Genomic DNA, 23359 nt, shown 5'->3' with positions numbered 1-23359 from the left:
CACATCTCCGTAATGAGCCTCTCTTTACCCGTTTAAAGTTTGTGGCCACAAGTGGTTGCGAGCAGGCTGTGGTTTCTGGAAAACCATGCAGCAACCGGTTAATCGGGAGGTACACCTTCCCCTGAATAAGGTGGCCTGGTGATTCCTGTGCTAAACCGCACTGACTCCGAACGGGGCGCGGTGTAATTTCTCAGCGGGCTAAAATCCTCATTTGGGAGCAATCCTCCCTGCAAATCAGGGGAACCGCCGCAGAGAGGCCACAGAGCAGAGAAATAAAACTCAGGGCTCAAGCCTGCGAGGAAAAACAGCTTTGGCGGAGCGGGGAAACCTGGGCACCCCATATGCACTGCCGGTGGGCTGCGTGGGGTCTGTCCTCAGCAGAAGGGGCTCCAAGCTCATCTTTGCAAAAATCCAGCTGAGATAAGCGGCGATCCGCCAGTAAATCATCTCGGGCTGCGAGAGCAGCCCGGGGACTGAGTAACACTGCCCCGGAGAAGGCAGCGTTTGCTTCAGCAAGGCACCTATAAATAGTAATTTTTTTTTTTTTCCCCTGCCGCTCTCCAGCACTTCGCGACTGGGGAATAGGTTTGATGCCGATCGGAGCAAGCCGTACGGGCTCGGGAAGAGGCGCTCTCCCGCCGGCAGCCCGCATTTGCGGGATGTGCACTTTTAATTTTTTTAAACTAATTACAGGCTAGGGGAGGGGAGCGGGGGGGGGGGGGGGGGAGAGAAGGAAGGGGGGGGGAGGAAGCCAGCCCCAATCTGGAACCTTTCCAGTTTTTGCACCAAAAAAAAAAAAAAAAAGACAGAAAGAAAGACAGACACACACCCCAGTATCTTAAAATAGAGAGCAGGGAGGGGAGAGGATCGGCGGGATCCTCCCAGCCCGGCGCAGGGTAACAATGGTGCTCGCCGGGGAGCAGCGGGCGCCCTGATTGACAGCCGGAGCGTCCTAAAAAGGACGTGGAGAGATGCTTATCGGAAGGTTTATATAGCGGGGGAGCCCGGCGCCGCCGCCGCCCGAGCGCGGAGGGGAGCGGAGCGGAGCGGAGCAGGCAGCGGGGAGGCGGCAGCGGCAGCCGGGGGCAGCGCTCGGAGGTCACCCCGGGCTCCCATGCCCGGCCGCCCGCGGCTCTCGCAGCCCCGCTCAGCCCCGCAGCCCCGGGGCCGGCGGGCGGCCCCGCCATGCACTGCCAGCCGCAGCCGCGGCTCGCCGCGCCCGGCCGCCCCAAGGCAGGCAGGCGGCGCTACAAGACCTTCATGATCGACGAGATCCTCTCCAAGGAGACCTGCGATTACTTCGAGAAACTTTCTCTTTACTCCGTCTGCCCGTCCCTTCTGGTCCGGCCCAAACCGCTGCACTCCTGCGCCGGTAAGCCTGCTCCCCGCTCCCTGCCCGGCGGCGGGCGAAGCCGGAGGGGAGGTCGGGGGCGGGGGGGGGCTCTCCCGAGGGAAACGGGAGCGAAGCAGCCCCCTCCCAGGGGCTCGGAGGATGCATCGGGGCGCACGGGCACCGTTTGCAAGCCAAGCCTCTCTTACCTTGGTGGGGCGAACAAACTCCTGCGTGTCCCGCTCCTCCGAAGCGAAGGAGTTTCCCCCAAACGCGGTCCCTGCCGTGCACCCGAGTTTTCACGCCCCATCCCCAACGGAAGGGTTTGCATTTGCTCCCGCTCCCTGTGTTTTCCAGGGGAGGGGGAAGATGTCATTTGTTCAGGCTTCAGGGCCGCGTTGCTAATCTCCGTGTGCAGTGGTGGGATTCAGCCTGAATCTTCCTCGGGGTGTTCACAGATCAATAACCAATGCAAATGATAATCAGTGAACAGGAGCACAGGTCCTTTAGGAAGCAGCCTTGATCTTGTGCTCGTTGAAACCATCGGTGGTTTTTTCATTGGCATCTGTGGGAGTACAAAGAAATTAATAGAAAATTTGAAAAAGGAGAAAAACTGCTATTGAGACACTGTATTTTCGACCCTAAATTCTTTCTTCCTTTGAAAGAAGTTAGGCTATTTCTGACAGAGAAGATGTGAAAATACTTCTACTGATTTTGCAGACATAAATGCCACAAATAAACACATACAAATGGATCTCTGTCCTGGACAGACACCACTGATTTTAATGCAAAAAAATGAGCGATTGGGTGTTGACCATGGGCGTTATTAAATTTCACAAACAGATTGGTGTAATGTAAGCTTTTAAAAATCCATGTTAAAAGTAAAAATATCATTCTTATAATGCATTCCAGATTTAAAAAAAGAAAAAGAACTTTTCTTTTTCTGGTGAAGTAGGCAGTTTTCCAGATTTATATTCTTCCCATAAGGCCACACTTCCAATGGTGACCCCTAATGTCTTACGAGAATCAGATGATGAAACTGAAACTTAAAAATACGTTCTTCAAAAAATCTTAACTATTGAAAAATATTTGTAAATTCCCAGTAAAATAATATCTATTTCAAGGTCATAAAATTCTATTTTTCCTTTCTCTTTCCTGGGAATGTTCATTTTGCATTTGTATTGCATTGTGTTTAAAAATTCAAGGCCTGAACTTCAGCTTAGGTATGGTGTTTTGTTTTGTTTTTAATGCTTAGCTGAATATAAATTAAGAAGGAGCTTTTCAGGTCTTAGTGGAGCTGTGCTAATATAAAACTTGCTGTTAGGTTACCTAAGAGTTTGACGAGTAGGGTAAACCCTTGGTCCAAGCATAAGTCTTCCTCCAACCTCAATATTTATTTTGTAAATACTAATAGTTAAAGATCCAGAAGGGATTAGGAGGCCGGATCATAATTAAGACCCATGATGACCAGCTTTTGGGAAGAAGTTACATGAATAGTGTGATCCTCATTCAGCATTTTTTTCTTCCGATCGATTTGTGCGTGACGTTCCTTGCCTTCTCTAACTAATTGCTGACATATTTTTATACAAGAAGATCTGGTTGTTAATCAAGATATTGCTGACAAGGGAATTTTTCAGAGCTGATCCCTCACTACTGCGTAGACAGTGAAATTCAGTGCTTGGCCAAAATAGGCATGAACTTCCCAAATGGTTTCAGTGTGTGGCAGCTTGCAGTTACGCAGAGAGGGCCCAATTCTGCTCACATCGGAGTCAGTCGCGTGACTTCCACAGACCTCAGTCTGCCAGAAAGAGGAAAGAGATTCCTATCTCTTTCTGTACAGAAAGAGGAAGCATTAGAAAAGAAAGCTCCCTTTAGCACCCAAAAGGAATATTAACCTGAATATTTACCAACATCCAGAAGCATGTACGACTAACTCGGCATCACAAAATACGGTTTGAATGTCACCTTTAGGCTAAGAGATCCTTGGTATTTTTGATGGGTGGGGTGCTTCCCAGCAGCTGTTTTGACTCTCACCACCCCCATGGGAAAAAAGAGAGACTTTTTTTTACTATGTAGTTCTGTGTCAAGTATAGCAAACGTGGTCTTTGCAAGACTAATATATATTCATTAAATAATGATTAATAATCCTCAAATGATTCAGCAGTGAATTCTGAGTGATGCTAGCAAGATTCTTGTGGTTACTGTTCAATTAAAGCCTTATTTCTCTTTGTGCCTGGAATCTTTAATGAATTTGCCCTCAAGGTTGTGTTTCTAGCCCAAGCTCTGGCCTGTCCCTGTGTCAGGGTGGATTGTGAGTATCTGCTTCTAATGGAATAAGCTTTATGGAGTTGCAGTGCTTGAGAAGTGAAGTACAGAGAGAGATTTGCTTGCGGGATTAAAACCATAAAAGAAACTGCTACAAAAGTCCACGCTTCCAAATTGTAAGCCTTCTAAGGTTTATATGTACAATCAAAGTCCTATATGTATTAGGTAATGGAAATTTTTTTTATTATAAAAGAGAGGAAATTCTGTCATTGTCTAAGAAATGGACAATACCACAAAAGATAACTAAATGTGAAAGAATTTGAAAAATACCCAATACAAATCTGTTTAAAGAAAAACCAAAACACAAAACCCAACCAAACAAAAAAAAACCCAAACCACTTAGGGACTAAAGACTGCAGAAATACAGCACTATGGCATTTAACTTACTGCCTGCGTTTCCTTTGTCTCTTCAGTTAATCAGGAAGGGAGCGAGCACTTTGTCTCTCTGTGGTCTAAAAAAAAAATGAGTCTTAACCTAAATCACAGAAATTTACCTTGCCAGTATAGTCATAGCTGGGACTTGGGAGTGTGTGAAACAGTAATGAGTAATGAGTTACTTCAGCTGAACTTCTCTTCAGCAGCACGGCTTTTTCTCAAGTCAGGAGTCAAATTTTGTAGGCGTTTTCATGGGCTAAAGAGTTAATAGTTCTTTCATCTTGGGTGAAGTCAGAGAAGTCTGATATGCCTTTATAATTTATTTGGAGCTGAAAGATGTAAGATGTTGTAGTTGTGCAGCACGTGTGTTTAACAACATCCTTTGTTAAGTGAAGAGTTCTGAAAAACCTTGGTAACCAAATGGAAAATATTTTTTCTTTTGGCTATGGTCAAACGTTAAATATTTAAGCATGTGTAGCTGAATTGGGACAAAACAAATTTGTCAAGTGGAGGGGGATGGGGGGTGGAAGGAGCGTTCGGGACTTTTCCTGTGCATCGTGAAGTCGAAGACTGACATTTTAGTTGTAAGGAGCATTCAGGAGGTCTAATGCAAAGCTCACCGATCTCACTGGGGAGATTCCCATTGCGAAGAGCTTGGAATGAGCCCGAACCAAAATTTTTCTTTGGAAAGAAAAATGCAATCCCTTGTAAAAAGGATCCATCAGTAGCTTAAAATTTGGTGGATGAACATATATGGTGGCATTTATTGAGCCAGATAAACAAGGCTGTACTCATACTGAATCTGTAACAAAATGCTAGCCCAGGTTCAGAGCCATTATAATTAAAAAAATTTTAAAAAAAAGCTATTAAAACAGAAATATTTTCAGATGGTGGTTAATACCTCTTTGATTTATGACTTTTTGGATTGTGATGCCTTAGTGAAAACATTATTTATTTTGTTTCATGATATTTATATTTTTATTGGCTTTTCATATTATGTCATATCTAATTTATTTGTATAAGTAATGCTTACAGTGTTTATACTGTGCTTGGTTCGTTATAGTGATTTCTGAAGGTTGCTTTTCAACTGAGCAGAGTCCTATAGGAATCACTTTTCAAATTGTCTTCATATAATTTTTCAATTTTACATTTAAAATATTTGTAGGCGAGTCTATACCAATTCTGGTTTGTTTCCTGGATTTTCTAAAATCTTGGTTTAGCGATACATTCAAAATCCAATTGCCATATTTGTAGCTCCGGGCATGATAAAGAATCAAAGGACATTATCAGTGTACAAAGTTAGGAGGTCAAGCTGGAAATGCTTCATATTTATCAAAGTAACTAAAATTGCTTGAGAAATAAAAGCCAGGGTGGTCATGGCCGGGGCGGTGGGGGGGGAAGTTGTGTGCTGTCCCTGGCGATAGTGGAATTCGTGATGTTTTGTATTAATAATCAACAATATTGGTCTTGCATGTCCTTTCTAAACTACCCAAATGAACTGAGATGGCTGGATTAAAAAGAATTGTGTTGCCTTTTTCAAGAGAGAGCTTTTAGAGTCTTCAGTTTATTGTAGCAAAGTTGGTAGTACAAATTATTTATTGTCTATGCTGTGTATTAGTTTCTACCAGGACCTATTCCAGAGCTCATAAAAAAACCCTCAAATTTGAAAGTATCTTAGTGATTTATAATTTAAATCCCAATGAGCATCAGTGGAATTTCTTTCCGTTCTCCACAAAGGTTTTTTACTAGTACACATCTCAGGTAGGACTGCGCTGCTTTCTCTTTTATCTGCTACAGCTGCTATACTGGAACAACGCCTTGCACGAATGTAGTTTTACAGGCACAAAGATGCCTTATGTTGGTGTGGCCTTACTTGTCTTCTGAGAGAATTAGCTACTTGGATATAAAAAGATTTACACTTAGGTAAGGGGAGCTGTGTTAAAGGGGATCGTACTGCTCTGTGTATATTTAAAAGCGCCACAACTTCTGGAAGTGGACATAACCTTGATTTTCTCAGCTTGTTTACATCTTTGTGAAAGTTTACTACTCTGTTTGCTAGTCTGTGGAACAAGTTGCCTTTAAAGAAGACTAATAATTATGATTTGCTTCCTTGAAATTATTATTGGGATTTTTGGTTTGGTGGTTGGTTGGTTGGTTGTTTGTTTCTTTGTTTTTTGAGGATGAGACCTTATTCAGTATTTGTGCAATTGGGTTTTAATGTAGGCAGGTATCTTGTATAGAATTGTTCAAAACTTGATTTCTTCTTTTCCAGTTCTTTTGTCTGTCTTCTGTTGGTTTGTCTTAGGACAATGAAATTGGGAACTGCTTATCCCGAAGTTTTTTTGAGCTGTCATTTTCCTGGTATATTTGATATTTTCTGGATTAACCAATACCTGCAACCACTGGGGCTTGTGGGAATCATTGCTTGTGTGATAAAGTGTGAGCTTTGATGTTTCTGGTCCTCAGTCAGTCTTGTCAGCCTTTTTAGGAAACCATGGTGAGAAAGTAGATTTATTGCGTCTTAAAACAGCTCAGTTTTTACGTGTGACCTCACAACGAGATTCCTTCTGATTCTCTTCACAAAGGCCGTGATATAGGCAAGGTTTGAATTTGCTCTGGGACATTATTTAAAATTGGGGTGGAAGCCATTTCTTTTGCTCAAATACTTGCTGAACCTTTTTCCTTTAAATTGAACGGATAATGTTACAGAGTTCCTGGGGGAAAGCAGGGCACTGTGGGAAAGGAAGAGGGAATCCATGGAGTGTATGTCCCAGCGTGGGGAAAAATGAGATGCCATCCGTTCAAAGTGCGTTATCTGAAACATAACAGCTGGATTAATCCCGTTAAATAAAGCTAATAGAAAGTGGTGGGTATACCTTCTACCAGGCTAACTTGAACCCAGCCTCCCGTCAGCCCTGCATCTTCAGCTGAGGTTTGATTGCCATCCCCCAGTACGCTGCAGATGTAAGGGTTTGCTGTGGCATCCCAGTCATTATTACAAGGTGTTGGAAAGAGTTTTGGTCTTGTGGTGTGTGAAGTGGGTGCTCAGGAGACCTAGATGTCTTAAATGTGTGCCTGCAATGGCAGGAGCTGGGACTCGATGGGACTCGGGAGGTCCATTAAAGACCTGTGTCCCAAAATGTATTTGTTGAGGGAAGCAGGCCAAAATGAATATGCGTGTTTATATGGCAGTAGAGAGTGATAGGTGCCAACTTAAATTGCAAATCTCTAAGTGTCTCTGTGTGGAAATCTACATTGCTGCAATACTGTTTGGGATTTTTTCTGATTATTTGTGCAAACATATGAAGAAAAAAAAATCTTTTATAAACCCCTTATATTTATTGGGTTTAGCTTACAAAGATTGGTATAATTCTATGGTTTAATAGCAAGAAGTGAAGGCAAAATGACAAAGGAAATCTATTAATCCTGAAAAATACGAAGTGTTGCTTCTGTAGGTGTCTCTGATCCAGTATTAGGGAAGCTATCGAGTATTCTTAATAAATGTAAGATAATTCACAGATGACGTTGTTGCATACAGATCCTAGAAGATGCAGTCACATTTACGCTGATGTCTCGGAGTGCTCCTCTGAAAACCTAGAAAAGTCAGAATTTGCTGTCGGGACTGTCTCCCTGCTCCCATAGCGTGATTTATTCAGCTGCAACCTCAGGGAAGTCTGAGTTTTCTCAAAACTCTCAGCCAAATAACTCCCCATCCATTTTAGCCCTACAACAAGAAGTCCTTCTGTAGCAATCACGCTGAAGACCAGCTTATCAGCCGAGGTAAACCAAACAAACGCTGTGGGCTTTGAAAGTGGATTCATCTGTAACTGCTGAAAATTAGGCACAAAATTTAATTTTAAAGAGCTTGGCGTTTTTCAGGATGTCCGCCTTAGTTTTTACATGTTTTGATGTCTTTAGTAGAAAACATAGTTCAGAAATGCCAAAAAGTGGCATATGAGGAAAAATAATGGGCTGGCTGACAGTAACTATGTAGTCGGAGAAGAGTCTGTCCATTTTCTCCATCAGATTATGTCCAATATTAGAGGTGGTATTTCAGAAGCAAAGCTAGATCAGAATCTGGATTTGGAAACAGGTCTCACTTAGACTGAGCAGGGAAATCTGGCTCTAAAGAAGTTTCAATGCTAGGTATTAAAAAATTTGGAATCAAGACTGAATTTTGCTGTCTGTATCTCAGTACGGTTAATAGTGAATAAAAGAAGTTAATGAAAGGCAAAACTACATGGAGCAAAACAAAATCACACCCCAGTGATTGCAATAAAACCTACTGTGGAAAGTAATCAGCTTTGTGGTTGTGGTTAAGCATGAATAAGCATTGTGGAGGAATGCTATAATAGGAGGTATTAATGAATGTGGGATTCCACTGGGAAAATTGACACCTATACCATATTTTCCAGAGCCTCACGGCTTGCACTGAAGTACAGTTTAAATCCATCTACACACTGTTTTAGGTTTAAATGCTGTAGATTTGTAAAAAGTATCCTCAATTTGGACACTGCTCTTGGAGACTGCGCAATACAGACCTAGGGCCACAGCTCTCAAGTTGTTGCAATTATTATTTTTATGACTTTTATTCAACTTGCTGCTGTAAAATGCAGGAACAGAGAGACTTGTGTAGTAGAATAAATGTTCGCCAGCATTGCTGCCTTCAGTACCAGCTGGGTAAGAGCAAGGGCAAGAATCTTCACTGGGGAAGTTGGGGAGAAAGAAGTGAGACTGTTTTGAGCCAGTGAGTTGTGTGAAGCTCCCAGTCAACTTGCCAGGCCACGAGGGAACAGAGCAGAGTGGTAGCTGAGGAGACTTTTTTGTTTTTTCTTCTGTTTACTTGTGTTGAGCATTACATATGTTTTCCAGTGAAAGAGCATGGTGGAGGACAGCTCGCAGTATCATCATCTTGGCGGTGTGTTGATCGGAGCGTTGATCCACCTTCAGAAAGGATTGAATGCTGATAGGAGTGTTGTAAGCAGGTCTGGATGATTGAAAGAAATCTCTGCCTTTCTGACTTTAAGTCGCTTCCATGCCCTCAGTGCAAGCCTGTGAGGAAGGAAGATTTGCATGCAACTGCACACGATGGATGGCAGAGCTGATCATCTGGAATTGATCTTCACATCAGGAACTGATCTCTGTAGACGAATTGCTCAATACACTGGCTAGAGTTGTTTCTTAATCCACTGCTGGCATTTACTGGGTTAGACAGAGGCTCTGCTCTCGCTCTCTGTTGCTCAGATGATCTTAATTTCTTGATTCTGATGATCTATTTCTTACGCTTTTACCCTTGATACCTTGTCCAGTTAGAGGTGACTGTGCAGCCCTGCTTGGAGGAACTGGAAACTTAGGCTTTGCATTTGCAGACCATGTACAAAATTTCGTTACATCAAAGTGAAAATACTAGGAGTAGTCAGAAAAATGGATGTTTTGGTTTGTTGGTAGATAGAAGAAATAATGATCACTTGTCCTTTTCAGTTCAGAGTGAAGCAAAATGTTTTAGGTTTATCTTGGCAAGTTAAAAGTTTAAAAAGTGTGGGTGTGGGGAAAATCAGATCAGAGAAAATAGTTGATCTGGAATAAAATATTGAAAACATATCTTCTAAAGGCTGAAAAAAAACTTTCTAACACTTTCCTTTTTATGAGATATTTGGCAAAGCAATGAAGTTACTTTCTGTGTTGCAAAATTTTCTTTCTTTTTTTTTCTTTTTCTTTTTTGATGAAAGGAAGTTACAACTGAATGTTTTCAGTCAGTTCTATTTAAGAATTGCTCCAGCTGGACTGCAGAAGCCAGAACACGTTAACGTGAGCTTCATTTGCGAGGAAATAATAGTTCCTTGGAAAGCTTAGGACCTGATTTGTGATCTCAGCTGTATTTGTGTAAGCCAAGACAGAGTCCGTAACAGAACAGGATCACAAGAACAAGCTAATGGGAGCTGAGCAGTAGATGTCCCATGTACGCTTTTACTCGGCAGGGAGTGGAGCACAGCGTTGCATCACTCAGATGAGACAGACCAAGGTATGCCTCCTGCTGATGGGCACGACAGTGTCCTCTCACACTGACTTACACAGGAAAGTGTCCCCTCTTTGCATTGCTCACATTTCTTGCTCTGCTAGGAAGAGTTTCCGTGCCGTGTCTGATCGCTCCCACCATGGATTGTATGGGTGAGACGAATGCGAGAGTTTCAGAGTAGCTTAGCGGCAATAAATCGTGAGGTCATATTAATATTGCCATCCAGGGAAACACTGGAGATGGATTCCTCCCCCCCCCCGATTATCTATTATTTCTTGTGTTCCTAGCACTCTGGGAGAATCTTGCTGAGAGGCTTCTAGCCCTTGTTGAGTGATGTGAAACTCCCAAAGCTACATTTTAATGACATCTTAAAAAATATAGAGAGATTTGGTGTTAGGACCTGGCTAACACAGTAAACACTTAATATTTTCCATTTTCCTCTCATGCAACTTTACGTTTTGACTGATTCTTGGCATCTTCTCCCTCGTTTCTCTTGGCCAGAACACAAGTCGGAAGAACACCAAGTTACCAGTTGCTGATATTTCGGACAGGTGTTGGGGTACTCGGCGCTGAGACCCATTTAAGTAACTAAAGGGAAGGGTGAAGAACAGCCTTTCCCCAAAAATCCTCCATCTTCCCGAATGTGGACCCCACATTCAAATCTCTTCCAACTGCAGTTAGCACATCCCGGTGTTGCAAATGAAGTTACATACTTGCTGCTTCTCACATGTCCTCTGAACATATCCTGGCGCCCAGAGGGGACAAGTCCAGCGGGGTCTGGGCGATGCTGGTAGAACATGTGCCATGAGGATGCTAAAGGTTTGATTCTGCTCCTAGCTACCTGATGAGAATTCGTGAGGGTAGTAGTGTTCTTGGGGTCAATATCAGTTACCTGTCTGTGTAAATCTCTCTCTCTGAAGTGTGCCACATGGAAAGGCAGGCCAGCATCTCTTCCTTATAAAAAAAAAACCCACCATGCACAGAAACCCCCAATTAATTCCGTTTTTGTGACTGGTCTGTGCATACCTCTTCATAGTTGCCACTTTTGTAGAGCATAAATATATATAGTCCAGTAAGGAGAAATTACTTTCAATAAAAACAACAAGACATTTTGTAGAAGAATATCCTGGCGTATGTGATGAGTGGGAAAATACAGTCTTTTCCCTGTACAAGATTTTTATAAAACTATGGTTTTGGCAGTGTTTATTTCCAGAATATTTGAGCTCTCTCTAAAACTCAAAACCTGAAAGAACACTACCCTTAACAGCTCCCAGACAAAATCCCTGCTTTGTTTTTTCATTTTTCTATTAAAAAAACCCCCACACTTTTTCTCCTTCCCTCAAAAAAAAAAAAAAGTTTTCCAGAACTTCCTAAATAACTAAAATACAATTCCCTTTGAAAATATGATGACAGAAAATTTGCAAATACATATGCTCTTTTTTTCTGTGAGATTGGAGCAACAACCTTACAATGACCTTAAAATGTGTTTGGATGTGCGTATTCAGGTCTTATCTTGTAAATTCTTTAACATGCCAGTGGTTTTTACTCATGTAGTTAGTTGGCTGACTTCAACAGGACTACTCATGCAAAGAAGGGTTTGAATTGGAAGCTTTTGTGTTTGCCCTGTAACTCAGATAATCTTGCTACTCATTTTGGATTTTCTTCCAAATAAGAGAGTTTTCAATGTAGTCATCAAGTCATCTTTAAACATTTGGCTTTGGATATTTCTACTAATGATTATCTTGCAAGTTACAGAATAGTTAATGGCTAGTTTTCCTGCTGATGCAAATTCTTTTTTTTTTTTTTTTTTTTTTAACTGGGATTTCACCTTACAGGGGTTGGATTTAATCCGAATTAAATTTTAATAGACATCTTCAGAACTAAGGTTGAAGCAAGAACAGGTCCCTTCGAGTGTACAGGTACCTGTTGCCACATCTAGTGTACAGCTGCCTACGTTTACACATTAAAAAACAATAACAGCGTTGTGTAAGTACAGAAGTGTTGAAGCCTTAATAAAAGCATCTCCTTTTCTTTTCCAAGACAGAGAAACGTGTGTGATATGTTTGTGGTTATTTAAATAGGGTTTTCTATGACAGATTAACCTGTCATCTTTGAAGCAAAATTAGCAGTGGTGGTACTTCCGTATAGAAAGTATCTACTTGCCTGCTGTACATGTCACGTATGTATAATTGCATAACATTATACGTCTTTAGGAGGGCCTAGTGCTCTGGCTTGCGTTTATTCATGTGGCTGAAAGAGGAAAAATATGAAAAGTCCCCCTGAAATAGAAATGAGTAACGTAATCATTGATACAATATAAAGGTGAGAAGTCTGAAGCAAATGGGGTTTTTTGGCCGCAAAACATTTGCGTGAGTTTGTGAATACATTTTGCTTCACCCTTCTGTCTATTTTGTTCAAAACCTCCTCTTGACAGCTTTGCTAACAGTTCATTTTGTTCCTGCGGTGACTAAATAGTGGAGGAGCTGATATTTGAAGTTTTCTGTAACAGCAGAGGACAGTACTAGGCAGTTTGGATCTCTGCCGTCTGCTCTTCGTCGTGCTCTTTGGCTTTCCTTAAGCAGCTTTGGTTTAGGTTGCCGGATAGTAGTGAAATTCTCCACTGAGGGACAGGAAGCCGTGCCAGAAGTTAGAAGGGTTAGTTTTGCCTTGTTGCAATAAATTACAGAGCAACCATAAATGATGGGAAGGAGTTTGATGAAGTGGGTGAGGAACAATTGATAGATTATTTTAGTTAAAGTTACTTAGAGCCCAGTCCAACTCCCACTGAAGTCAATTAAATTGGAGTTGGATCAGGGCCAAAATGAGTCAAATTCAATTATGCCTTAACTGTAAACATTTAAAAGCACATTATTATAAGGTAGTTTAGCACTTAAATTACATTTAAAAAGAAAGCATTTACGAAATCCCGGACTGATAGTGTTTTATATGTACAGCTCTGTTGAAACCCTTTTTCTTGCGGCTGAGAGGCAGAGACCTCTTAGACTGGTGCCTGACCCCTATAGCACCTGTCTGTTGTGAAGAGATGTCACGGCAATTGATACTTCAGATGTATTTCTGTCCATCAGAGACTAGCTGGCTAGCGAGTGCATGAGAAGAGACAGCAAAGATCACTGAAAAGAGACTGTAGAAAGCCCCGTGTTGTTTCATCTAATTGTCTGAATTTAGAGAGTTTACTTGTGTATCAGCTCATTAACCACTGAAACTTTTGCGTGAGCTAATCTCAAAACTGTAATGGTTATAGATAGTCATCTTTGTCTCAGCTGAACAAAGTACAGCATCCAAAATACTATTTAAAAAGAAATAACCTACATGATAAAAAGATGGATTTATAAATACATTCGAGTTTAACAACATATGGTGGTGTTTTCAGAAAATCAGGGAGACTGTCTTTTAAATTGTGATTCACAAGCCTGCTTTAAGACAATTTATGTATTGGTTTTTTTATAAATTCAGGATTGATCCTTTTTGTTCTGTCCTCAGAATTTCTCCTCGCCATCCCTTTTCCAGCAGGGCGAAGGCATCTCCCGCTGTTTGGAGCAGCTCAAAGTTGGCAGGTATAGGGTTTCCTGGCTTGCATTTGCCTGACGGGGTAGGCTGTCCCAGGAGGTTTTAGCACCGCATCCTAAGTGCCATCCCTAAAGATCTGTCAAAAGCTTGAGACATGGGTTGCTGCCTATACAACAGGGAGTAGCTGTTAACTGGGGTCATTCCTGTCTCTCGGAGTGAACTAAATTCGTCCCCACAGACAGATGATCTCCCAGTCAGTGCCAAGCGCTGAAAGGACTTCTGCAGGCTTTGCAATTGGTCTGGTTTGTTTTCTGTCTTCGTAAGCAGCTGCGTTTAAAATGAAAGATAGGGCCTGATCCTTGTTTTAACTAAGGACACGACATCGCTCTGGCTCTGTGAAAGGTCTTTGTGGCGGATGGAGGTGCTGGACATTTGCAGAGCAGTGAAAGGACAGAAAATGGGACATGGGTGGAACTGAAAAAGATCGATTTGACTGCATGCACAGCTAGCACAGGAGCGTTGGGGTGTCTTCAGAGCTGTTTAGCTGGTTAAATGGACTTCGTTTTTAGTCTGACAAACTCAGTTTGGCAAATTATTTCCTTTTCTTTTATGCTGTCACAGTTTTCATAGTTGTTTCGCCTTTTTTTGTATCCTTTTCTGTTTTCCATGCATTTCTATTAATAGCAGGATCAATTAATAGCTTCCACTAACGCTTTCGGACGAGCTTGCAACTATGAAATAGAAATTTCTGTCCTTCAGAGAAGGGTAAAAGTGATACCCACCCAGCAGTGTTAATCAGGAAAAAGGGATACAACCGTGATAAACATTGATATAGGACTTCTACGGCACATACGCAACTTAGGAAAAAATACTGCCTGTCTTCTTCCCCGTCAGTAAACAGAGACGCTACCACAAAAGCAATGCAGACAACTTGATAGCGATAGTTGACTATCTGTGGTTTTAATGTTTGAAAAAACTGGTTCCTGTGATCCATGCCTTATTTCTCCCTTCTTAATATTAGCGCGGTTAGTCATGTTACGACTTGTAAAAATGCATTAAAATCAGTTGACAGCTGTTTAAAAACTGAGCACTACTATTATCTATTCACAGATATTGACTGCTTAGTAGAGCCTAGGCGTGATTTGTTTGACTCATATTAACTCAGCAGCGATCTTAACTTTGGTATTACCTTTCAAAAAGCAAAACCAGTGATAATGTTTTTACCTGCTGATTGTGTTTCTCTCTCTCTGAGTATATGCCTGCAAAATAAAAATGGTGCTTTCCTGGAGTAAATTATGGGATAGAAAATCCTTTTGGACAGTGAAGGATACTGAAAACGCTTTCATTCATCACGGTGCATTGACGGCAACTTCGGTTGAAGAAAAACATTTCCTTTAGGGGAAATATCTTGGGGAAAACTCCCGATATTTCTTAGGAAGCAGAGCCGGTGCTGAATTTGTGAGTACCTCTGCAATGATTTGAACTTCTTGCTGACGATTTGCCAGGACATAGCCCACTTTACCCTGAAACCAGTCATGCCTACAAGGTATTCACTGAGTATTTCGTACATATGAAGAAAGTTGCGATGGGATAGCTGCTGCTGCCTGTTGCTGCTTTGTTAATTAACTGAAAAATCCATCCCGAAGGAACTTTAAGTGTTCGTTTCCAGTACCTGGTGCATAGCTTCAGTGTGGCTTAAAATGTAGTGGACTCTTTTAATTTGTCTTCTCCAAATGTTTGTTTTCCCCAAAGCCAATCATGGGTCATGTGCCTCCAGTAATTGATACTGACATTGGAAATGTTTGTCCAGTTGATGAGAAAGTTAATTTAAGTGTTTGGAAAGTTATTGCCTCTGGTTGAACTGGGGCCAGTTTGCACCTTGTGAGAAAATTCAAATACACACCTCATCTAATTTCTCTCCACAAGAATTTTCTTCATTCAGATGTCTCCCTTTTTACAACAATCAGTAAACAGTGAGGCTTATGTGTTTTAAACTCTAATTTCACCTTTGCATGCTGCAGATTATGTCCAAATATTGCTTTCTCAGTACCTCTTGATTTCCCCCATGTCCCCACTTCTTATTTACTCCTTGAAGTCAATAGAACTTCTGGGTGTGTAGGAAAAGAAAAGGAATTGCATCAGACTGTAAATATATGAATGTTTTCTGCTGAGCATTCATTTAGCTGGCAGCTTGGGACATGCCGCTGTTGGGAACAGGGATAACTGAATGGAGTTTGTGATTTTGCAGAGCCCATGGAATAGCTGAGAACTTTGCAGTGGACGGTCGGTGGCTTGGCCATCTCTACTCGGCTTTGTCCTCGACTCACCATATGATGTGGAGCCGGTTATATGCTCGCTGCATGCCTCATTTTTCCCATGAGTTAAAGGAAAAGAGCGGTTCATGACACGCTTGTGCAAAGTATTGTAAAATCTTTGCTAAGAAATGCAAGAGAAGCCCAAATTAATATGGCCAGCGGGGATTGCATATGTTTAACTGTGCTCTTCATGAGGATTAATTAAGTACAAATAAAATCTGTATTTTTTCCCACCAGAGAGAAGTCTGTAGGAGGGAAGAGACTTCCCCACAAATCACATTAAGATAGGTGTTAAGACAAAGCTGCTTTTATTACTTTGTAGGGGTTTCAACTCATTCATTAGCAATTTTTATCCATCCTTTGACCGTTTACTGGACTTTTTTCATTCTGTCCATGCCCTGCTGGGTTTTTCGATTTGCTCTTTCACTGTCTTCCTTCCTTTTTCTCCCCTTGAGCTCTTTCTTGCTGTCTCCCCTCAGCACTGCATCTGATAATGTTTGAGTTCAAGTCGAACTTTCGAACCCATGACGTCAAGTTGGTTTGGAATTAGGCAAAACCAGTTTGCCCATCCCTCGTTGTAAAAGGGTTAATCCTCTAAACTATTGAGAGACAAGGGCAGGGAATTATGAAAGGAGCCCCTGTTTTATAAGCATTTGTATTGCCAGTGCTTGAATACCCGTAATAAGTAGGTTGCTTCTGTGATTAATGACTGTGTTTTACATGCTGACGATGGATGATGTGTCTTATTGTAGAAGCCATTTATTTTTATTTGGTCTCCTCACCCAAGCAGTACTGGAAATGAGATGTTAACCTCTTGGTGGGAGTATGCTTTATTCTCAACAATTTAATGAAAGGTGACCCACGAAGAGGAGAAAAGAATTTAAATTATGCCTTTTTTTGCCTTTTTGTAATGTATGCAAAGACAACTCACGTGGATTTCTTTTTTTTAATACAGGATTTTTCTTTTTCTTTCGAGATTCTTATTTTGTTCCCTCCAAGTTGGAAAGGAGTAGGAATGTGTTGTCAGTCTGAAACTTTATAAATTTGGAAGGGGAAAGCTATTCAAATGCCTTAAACTCAGTCTGTCTTTGTTTTATTAATTTAGCTTTAATAAAGGACTAAAATAATTTGAAATCTTTAGTTATTGTGAGCCAATTCTTGTATCAGATTATAAGTTTCTGATTTTGCTTTAGTTTCAGTTGCATTTTTTTCCCCCCACTGTGTCATTTTGTATGTGTGAAGGAGGTGGTGGTGGTGGAGTGCTTGTGGCTGTCTGAATACACAGGCTAGACACAGAAGAGAAGCCATCTTTTTATTAAACCACCTATATGTCTATATCTGTATGCATTCAACATTGCATCCATCTAACTTCAAGGTTTTCATTTCTATAGAATGACTTAATAAAGGAAGGAGGAAAAAGACTTAAAAAGGCACTCTTGAATTAATTGGAGAAAATCTATTTCAAGCCAGTGAAATTGGTTGCAGTGTCCAAGCAAGTCTCCTAAAGCTCTGCATAAACTGAAAGACCTTGGATCTGGCTTCCCAGCAGATCTTCCGGGATGGAAACAGAGACAGCTGTAGGCATGGCATCGATACTTCAAGAGAGAGAAAAAGATGAGTAGGATTTTGTTTAAAATGTTAGAATTGAAATGCTTTTTCATATGTGGTTCACCAAACATAAATTAAAGGCTTATTTAGCTCTCAGAATTTAAAAGATCCCTCATAACTATTATGCCATTGGTGAGCAAAGCAAACCAATTCAGCTTGATGGACTGGTAGTGTTGGTTGCTTTTCATCATATAGCAGTAAATGCCAATAATTGCCTAAGTTCTCTGGACAGATTATCTAATAACCTTCCAGGTGGGATATGGCCCCCATTTCAAAGCTTAATGTAAACCCTGGCAACGTAGAGAGTCTGTCATGCCGTCTGTGGGGAGAGCATGGAAATGCCAAATCGAAGATGAGTTTCATCCCAGCAGTGCCACATAAAAGAGTCTTGGTAATGGTGGTATTTGGGAAATATAAAAAATATTCCCTGCAGACTTGTTTAGATCACCATCATGGGAAAATTGGCAGCCACAGCTGATCTTTTGCAGAATGTCTTTCTTGGTTTAGAAGAACATTTTAAAAAAAAAAAAAAAAGCTGAAAAAAGTTATTTTGGTTTGAAAAACCACGTGCTGTATATGTGCCTGTTATTGGAGGAGTTCCTGTGGAAACACTGCCGGTTGCACAATAACAGGATACATGCATTGCTTCAGTATGAACATATATATTAATGGCACGTTAAGGAGTTTCGTAATCGTATGACACAAAAGAGAGGTCTCAATGCAGTGCTCATGCAATCTATTAATGTGAGATAATAACACCTCTGCCTCCCCTTGTGGCTTCCATTTGAGTACTTTCCAGACCGTACGCCAACCTTGTGTGGTAGGTATTATCGTCCTCATTTTGCATGTGGGGAAAACAGAAGTCCGGTGAGATTCAGGGACTTGGCTGAGAGTGTACATTAAGGCAGCGGCAGGATTGGAAACACTATGCCTAATGTCCTCTTTCCCCAAAATCCACATCTAAGTGAACAGAACTTTGTTCTTTTGGTCCTTTTTGGGGCAGTAAATAAAGTAAATAAAGTCGGTGGGAATGAGACAATATTCCCATCAGCCTGGAGTTGTTTCTAATGCTAGTGGGAACTGTACACCCACACGCATGGAGGGAAGAAAGGGCTGCATTGTTTTTAATGTATTGACTTTTATGATTGGTATTTAAATGAGATTATCGAGTCACAGATGTACCTGTGGAACACGGCAGTGCTGCATTCCTCAGTGACAGGTGCCGTAGGAGAATCGGAGGTAAATAGATGTGCTGATGAAAACCAGAGATGGGTGATAACCAAAGCTTTGACTCAAGCCCTCCAAACCTTAGGGTGAGGGAGGGTCTCCCATCTGGATCCCTAAATCAGAGCATTTCTAGGGGCATGTTTGTAGTTCTAGATTGGAGCTGTCGGAAACAGGTGTCCTCCCAACATTTCTGTCCGTAATGGCATTAATTCACAATTAAAGCTAGCAGAATTTGAGCACTGTAGAAACCTAATTCAATCCCTTATGATTACTTAGGGCCTATCTCCACCCTAAGTCTAATCTGTATTTTTCTGGAGATGTGAAAACAGTGTCTCCTTGGCTGACGTCCTATCAGAACAGAAAAAAACCTAGCACGCTAATGTCTGACATGAGTGAGGGCTCGTATTCTTTGGAGATCGGAACAGCTAGAGCTCACCAACTGGAATTTCTGGCTTATCCTTCTACCAGTGCTCTGGTACAGGCAGCCTGGTAGCTGGGAAAACCTTGTCATCGCTTTTCTGACATGTAAGTGGTTGCATGCCTCCGAAGTGCTTTGCAACTCTAAGGTTGACATTTTTCTCATGGAACTGCTTATTCTGGGTGTGTCCATTTTGAGACTGCCCATCCTTGAGACGTTTTTCAGCTTGCTTGTTGAGATTAGATGAATTTCAATAGGAGCGAAACTTGTTTTGTGCTTCAGCTGAAAAAAACCAAACCACCACCCACCCTGAAATGAATGTGCTGAGTCTCAGCTACTATAAATCAGAATGGTTTTGATGTTGGGGGCTATGCAAGTTTGTACAGGCTGAAGATCTGGTGCAAACGGTACACCCTGGTGTAGGGTGGACCGAGCTGTTGTTTGGAGTCCTCTAGGTCCTTCTCCACCAAGCAGTTGGCTAGTCTGCTTGTTGCTTGCCTCCGTTTCCCTGCTACGGACCAACCCCATCACTGCCTTGTCTGCTCTGCTTGTGTTTTCATCCACCGGCTGTACTCTGCAGTGAAAATACATGTGTAATGCTGCGGTCTGACATATTCTTTCCGTGATGTCTGTAGTAGTGAATGCAGCTTTCCTTGTCCTCACTCACTCCTGGGCCACAGGGCAGGCTAATTAAGTACAGACATTGAAGTGAGTGGAATATCAGTTTGCCTGGAGACTGGGGGTGTAACCGATGTGAGCATCCTGCCTCCCCATGTCCAGCCTGGATAGTCACGGCTGCAGGTAGAGGCAGCGATGAAGCCGTATGACTGAGGGTTCTTGCAACATCTTCAGCTCATGACTTAACTTTATATAATGTAGACAGTCCTGAAGTCAAGGAAGCTGCTTTGGGAATGAAGCTGCCAGCACTGATTTTTAGCAATGTTGCAGAATGGTTTGCAGTGAAAGGTTTCTATAAACTGGGAATTCAGCTGTATTTTTTTCCCCATCCCAAAAGTGAAAGCTTAGCTGTCCTTGATTCGTTCTGTTTGGGTTAAGATTCAATCCATGGGGTGACATGGGTGTGCTGTTATTTGATGTGGAGGGAATAAAAATAGCCATGCCCTGTGCCAAGGGAAGCTATGACATAGTCTTTGTCAGCTTATTCAACCAAAAAAATCAGGTTTGGAGGAAATCCTTATTCCAAGGTGCTCTAGATTTTGATAATAGGGTTTCAGCTTCCTGGAATAATGCTGTGATGTGCGTTATGCTTAGCTTTATTCCCCCTGTATGTCTCTCCTCCTTACCCCAGCCACAAGAGCTGGGTTAAGATCACTGATCTAATTGGCAAACACAAAGGATAGACAGGCTGTGAACAAAACCTGCTCGTGTATCATTTGCATCCTTCTAAATTGCATTGTTTGTGCAGCTGTTCAGCCAAATCGTCCACAGAGTTTATTTTTGTCCATAGAGGAAACAGAGATGAGTTTTCTCTCTGTTGGGGCCGATGCAAGATCAAAGAATCATGTATGCAGCTCAGAGAGACCAACCTCTCTGCTAAACGTGTCCTGATGGGGGCAAGATTATTAATAAAGCAACCCTTGAGATGATAAGCCACAATTATAAGAGGCAAAGGCTTTGCCAAGATGTGACAGGTCTCTTTCAGGTTAACACTGGTACTTGCTGAAGTCTCCCTTTCATTTCAGTGTGGAGGAAAAGAGGGGGGTGTCTGTGTATTTTAAACACTGATCTACTATTCTCCCGAGAAGAAAAAAGCATTTTCCAAAAGACCCATCAGGCAAAATTTACACAGTCTGGTGTTTAGAAACAATTGAACTCTCTTTCTTCCCATGTGTCACTCACCAGAGCGTTTTAGAGTCTGGAAGCAGGAAGAGGTAGTGATATTTATGGCAAGCTTTTTGCTGGAGCTCACACAAGGGTGGGCTTGAGAAACCTGAAGAGTGCTTTTGTGTGCACAGCTAGTCAGCTGTCCAGGCTAGTGTTTGCTTATGGATGTTGTGATAATAATTAACAGAGCAGGAAGTAAAGGACTGATTGATTTATGCACGCATGGCATTATGCGTTTGAACTTGGACAGAAACTGTGAAATCCTGAGAGAAGGCAGATTTATTTATCAAATGTGTAAGGATATAAGAATGGTCATAATGTGTCAGTCCAAAGTCCATGTAGACTCGTATCTTGGACGGTGGCCAGGAAGAGATACTTAGGGAGCAGTATGAAGAACAGAACGTGACTTATCCTTCCATTAAACTCTACCCTCTCAGCTCTGATGATCTGTTTCTCGATCTAAGTCCAAATCTTGCTCCTCGACCGGTGACACCATCTGGACAGAGGATTGGATTTGGCCTCCTACATTCCTCCCCAGTGTCCCAAGATGTCTAGTCATCTGTCTGTCATCAGTAAAGACAGAAACTTGTTGCAACTTAAGCTAAGACACCCTGAGAGTTGTGTCGTCTTGGTGCAGTGTTTCTCCTCCACCCCCAATAGACAAGACCAGAGACTGCCTGTAAATCCATTCCTTCTAGCTATTTGATTCTGTAATCTTTTGGCTACTTTGCTCGCTAAATCTGGGTCCAGTGGGTGATGAGCTCTGGAGTTGAGACTTATCCTCAGTAATGGAGGAAACACTTGGCTGAAGTATTTAACATGACTTAGTTCAAAAGAAAGAGCTTCAAATTGAAGTTGGCTTAATGGAGCCAAAGTGTCCCTCGGTACTGATATGGTAAATGAGCTGGTGGCTTGTATCCCAGTAACTTTCCTGCACCATCTGAGCGCTGTCGTTTATGGAGATGTGCTTGTGTTTATTTCTCTGGGACTAATGTGGCCTGGTCTTAAAACTCCCTCAGAGTCCAAACAGTAAGGGCCTGGAATGGAGGTTCATGTCCAAACCCACTGTCCATTTGGAGCTGTTTCCAGTCACGATGGCCTTGGGCCCATATATGCTAATAGGAGATATTAGGACAGATCTGCTTGGGTTCGGAGCACCTCCTTTCCCACTGAGTAGGATTTAAAGGGATCAATCATCTGCTAAAGATGAGGAATCCCAGACAGAATCACTTTTCTGTAGCCTCAGACAAAGAGCAGGACCCCTCTGAGCCATGCTCAGTTTGCCTGAAGAGTGTGGATTTGAGTCAGGGGGGGCTCCCTTCCAAAAGGCAAGTTGCCGTTTGAATACGTGAAGCAGAATAATTCGAAATAGAAAAGTGGTGTGTGTTCTTCTGATTCATTCTCCACTGATTAAGCCAGAGTGCTATTACATTTGCTACAAAGGATTTCTTGAGTGCTGGCCAAATAGATTCTTTAAATGCTTCTTTAAAAAAAAATAAATCTTCTTTATGTATAAATTTTCTTCTTCACTGAGGATCTGACAAGGTCCTGGCACACTCCTCTGTTTGACAGACAGCCTGGAAGAAAGGCCGCTGTGTGCAAGAACAACCTAATAGCACCCAGGTGGTGCTTGCTTATATCTTTCCGGCAATTGAGAAGAAACTCAGCAGCTAAGCATTGCTATCCTGTGATAACAGGAAACCACAGCGGAGTGACTAGCCCCAGGATAGCAGCACAACCAGGTCTTGCGACTCCAGGTTCAACGTGCATTCCTATCTCCTCCCCCACCAGTACGGCCCTCAACAAAGCCAGTTTGTTGTAATGGTTACCGCCAACCCTGCCAGAAGAACCCTGGTGCCATCCTTCAGGGATCTGGCATCCCTGGAGACCCTGATGCTGTAGGTGAATTTTTGGCTTGTGTTTATAAAATAGATAATCACCCCACATCCAGTCCTCTCTAAGGCAGGGTATTATACATCTGCCTGTGGCAGCAGGGAGTGAGACAAGTTCTCGTTCAGGGAGGCTCTCAGGCTCGTCATTTGTTCAAGGCCAATTACTTACTGTGTGTACGGTGCCTTAAACATGTAAAAAAGCACAATATAAATATCAAATGTCATTATTAAGTAAGGATTAATTATCTTTCTGGTTAGTTTTTGTGAAGGCCTCCGGCATGCATGCCTCAGATGCATTCAAACTTATTAATTACTGTTATTATGTAGAAGTTACACTGAAACATTATGTTGATAAATTGCTCATGGGGAGAGGCTTGAAACAGAAAATCTGGATCTCACAGCTCCAAGCACCGAGGAAATTTCACTTGTGGCTTTGAAACTGGGCTGAAGTCAACCACAGCTCCTTGTGCCCCACAGCTT

At 42.0% G+C, this 23359-nt stretch overlaps 1 protein-coding gene across 1 annotated transcript in view; it reads left to right on the top strand.

The window, feature by feature from the left end:
* The first annotated feature begins 1184 nt into the window (after positions 1 to 1184).
* Positions 1185 to 23359, top strand: part of BARX2 (BARX homeobox 2) — a 36532-nt gene continuing 14357 nt past the window's right edge. Inside the window, exon 1 of the mRNA XM_050910979.1 lies at positions 1185 to 1372. Within this exon, the coding sequence (XP_050766936.1) occupies positions 1186 to 1372 (187 nt within the window). The 5' untranslated portion in view covers position 1185. The remainder of the gene's footprint in view (positions 1373 to 23359) is intronic.

Source organism: Gymnogyps californianus, chromosome 25, assembly GCF_018139145.2.
Source record: "Gymnogyps californianus isolate 813 chromosome 25, ASM1813914v2, whole genome shotgun sequence".
In the NCBI taxonomy this organism is placed as follows: domain Eukaryota; kingdom Metazoa; phylum Chordata; class Aves; order Accipitriformes; family Cathartidae; genus Gymnogyps; species Gymnogyps californianus.
The sequence above is the reverse complement of the archived record's forward strand: the minus strand, read 5'-3'. Positions and strand labels throughout refer to the sequence as shown.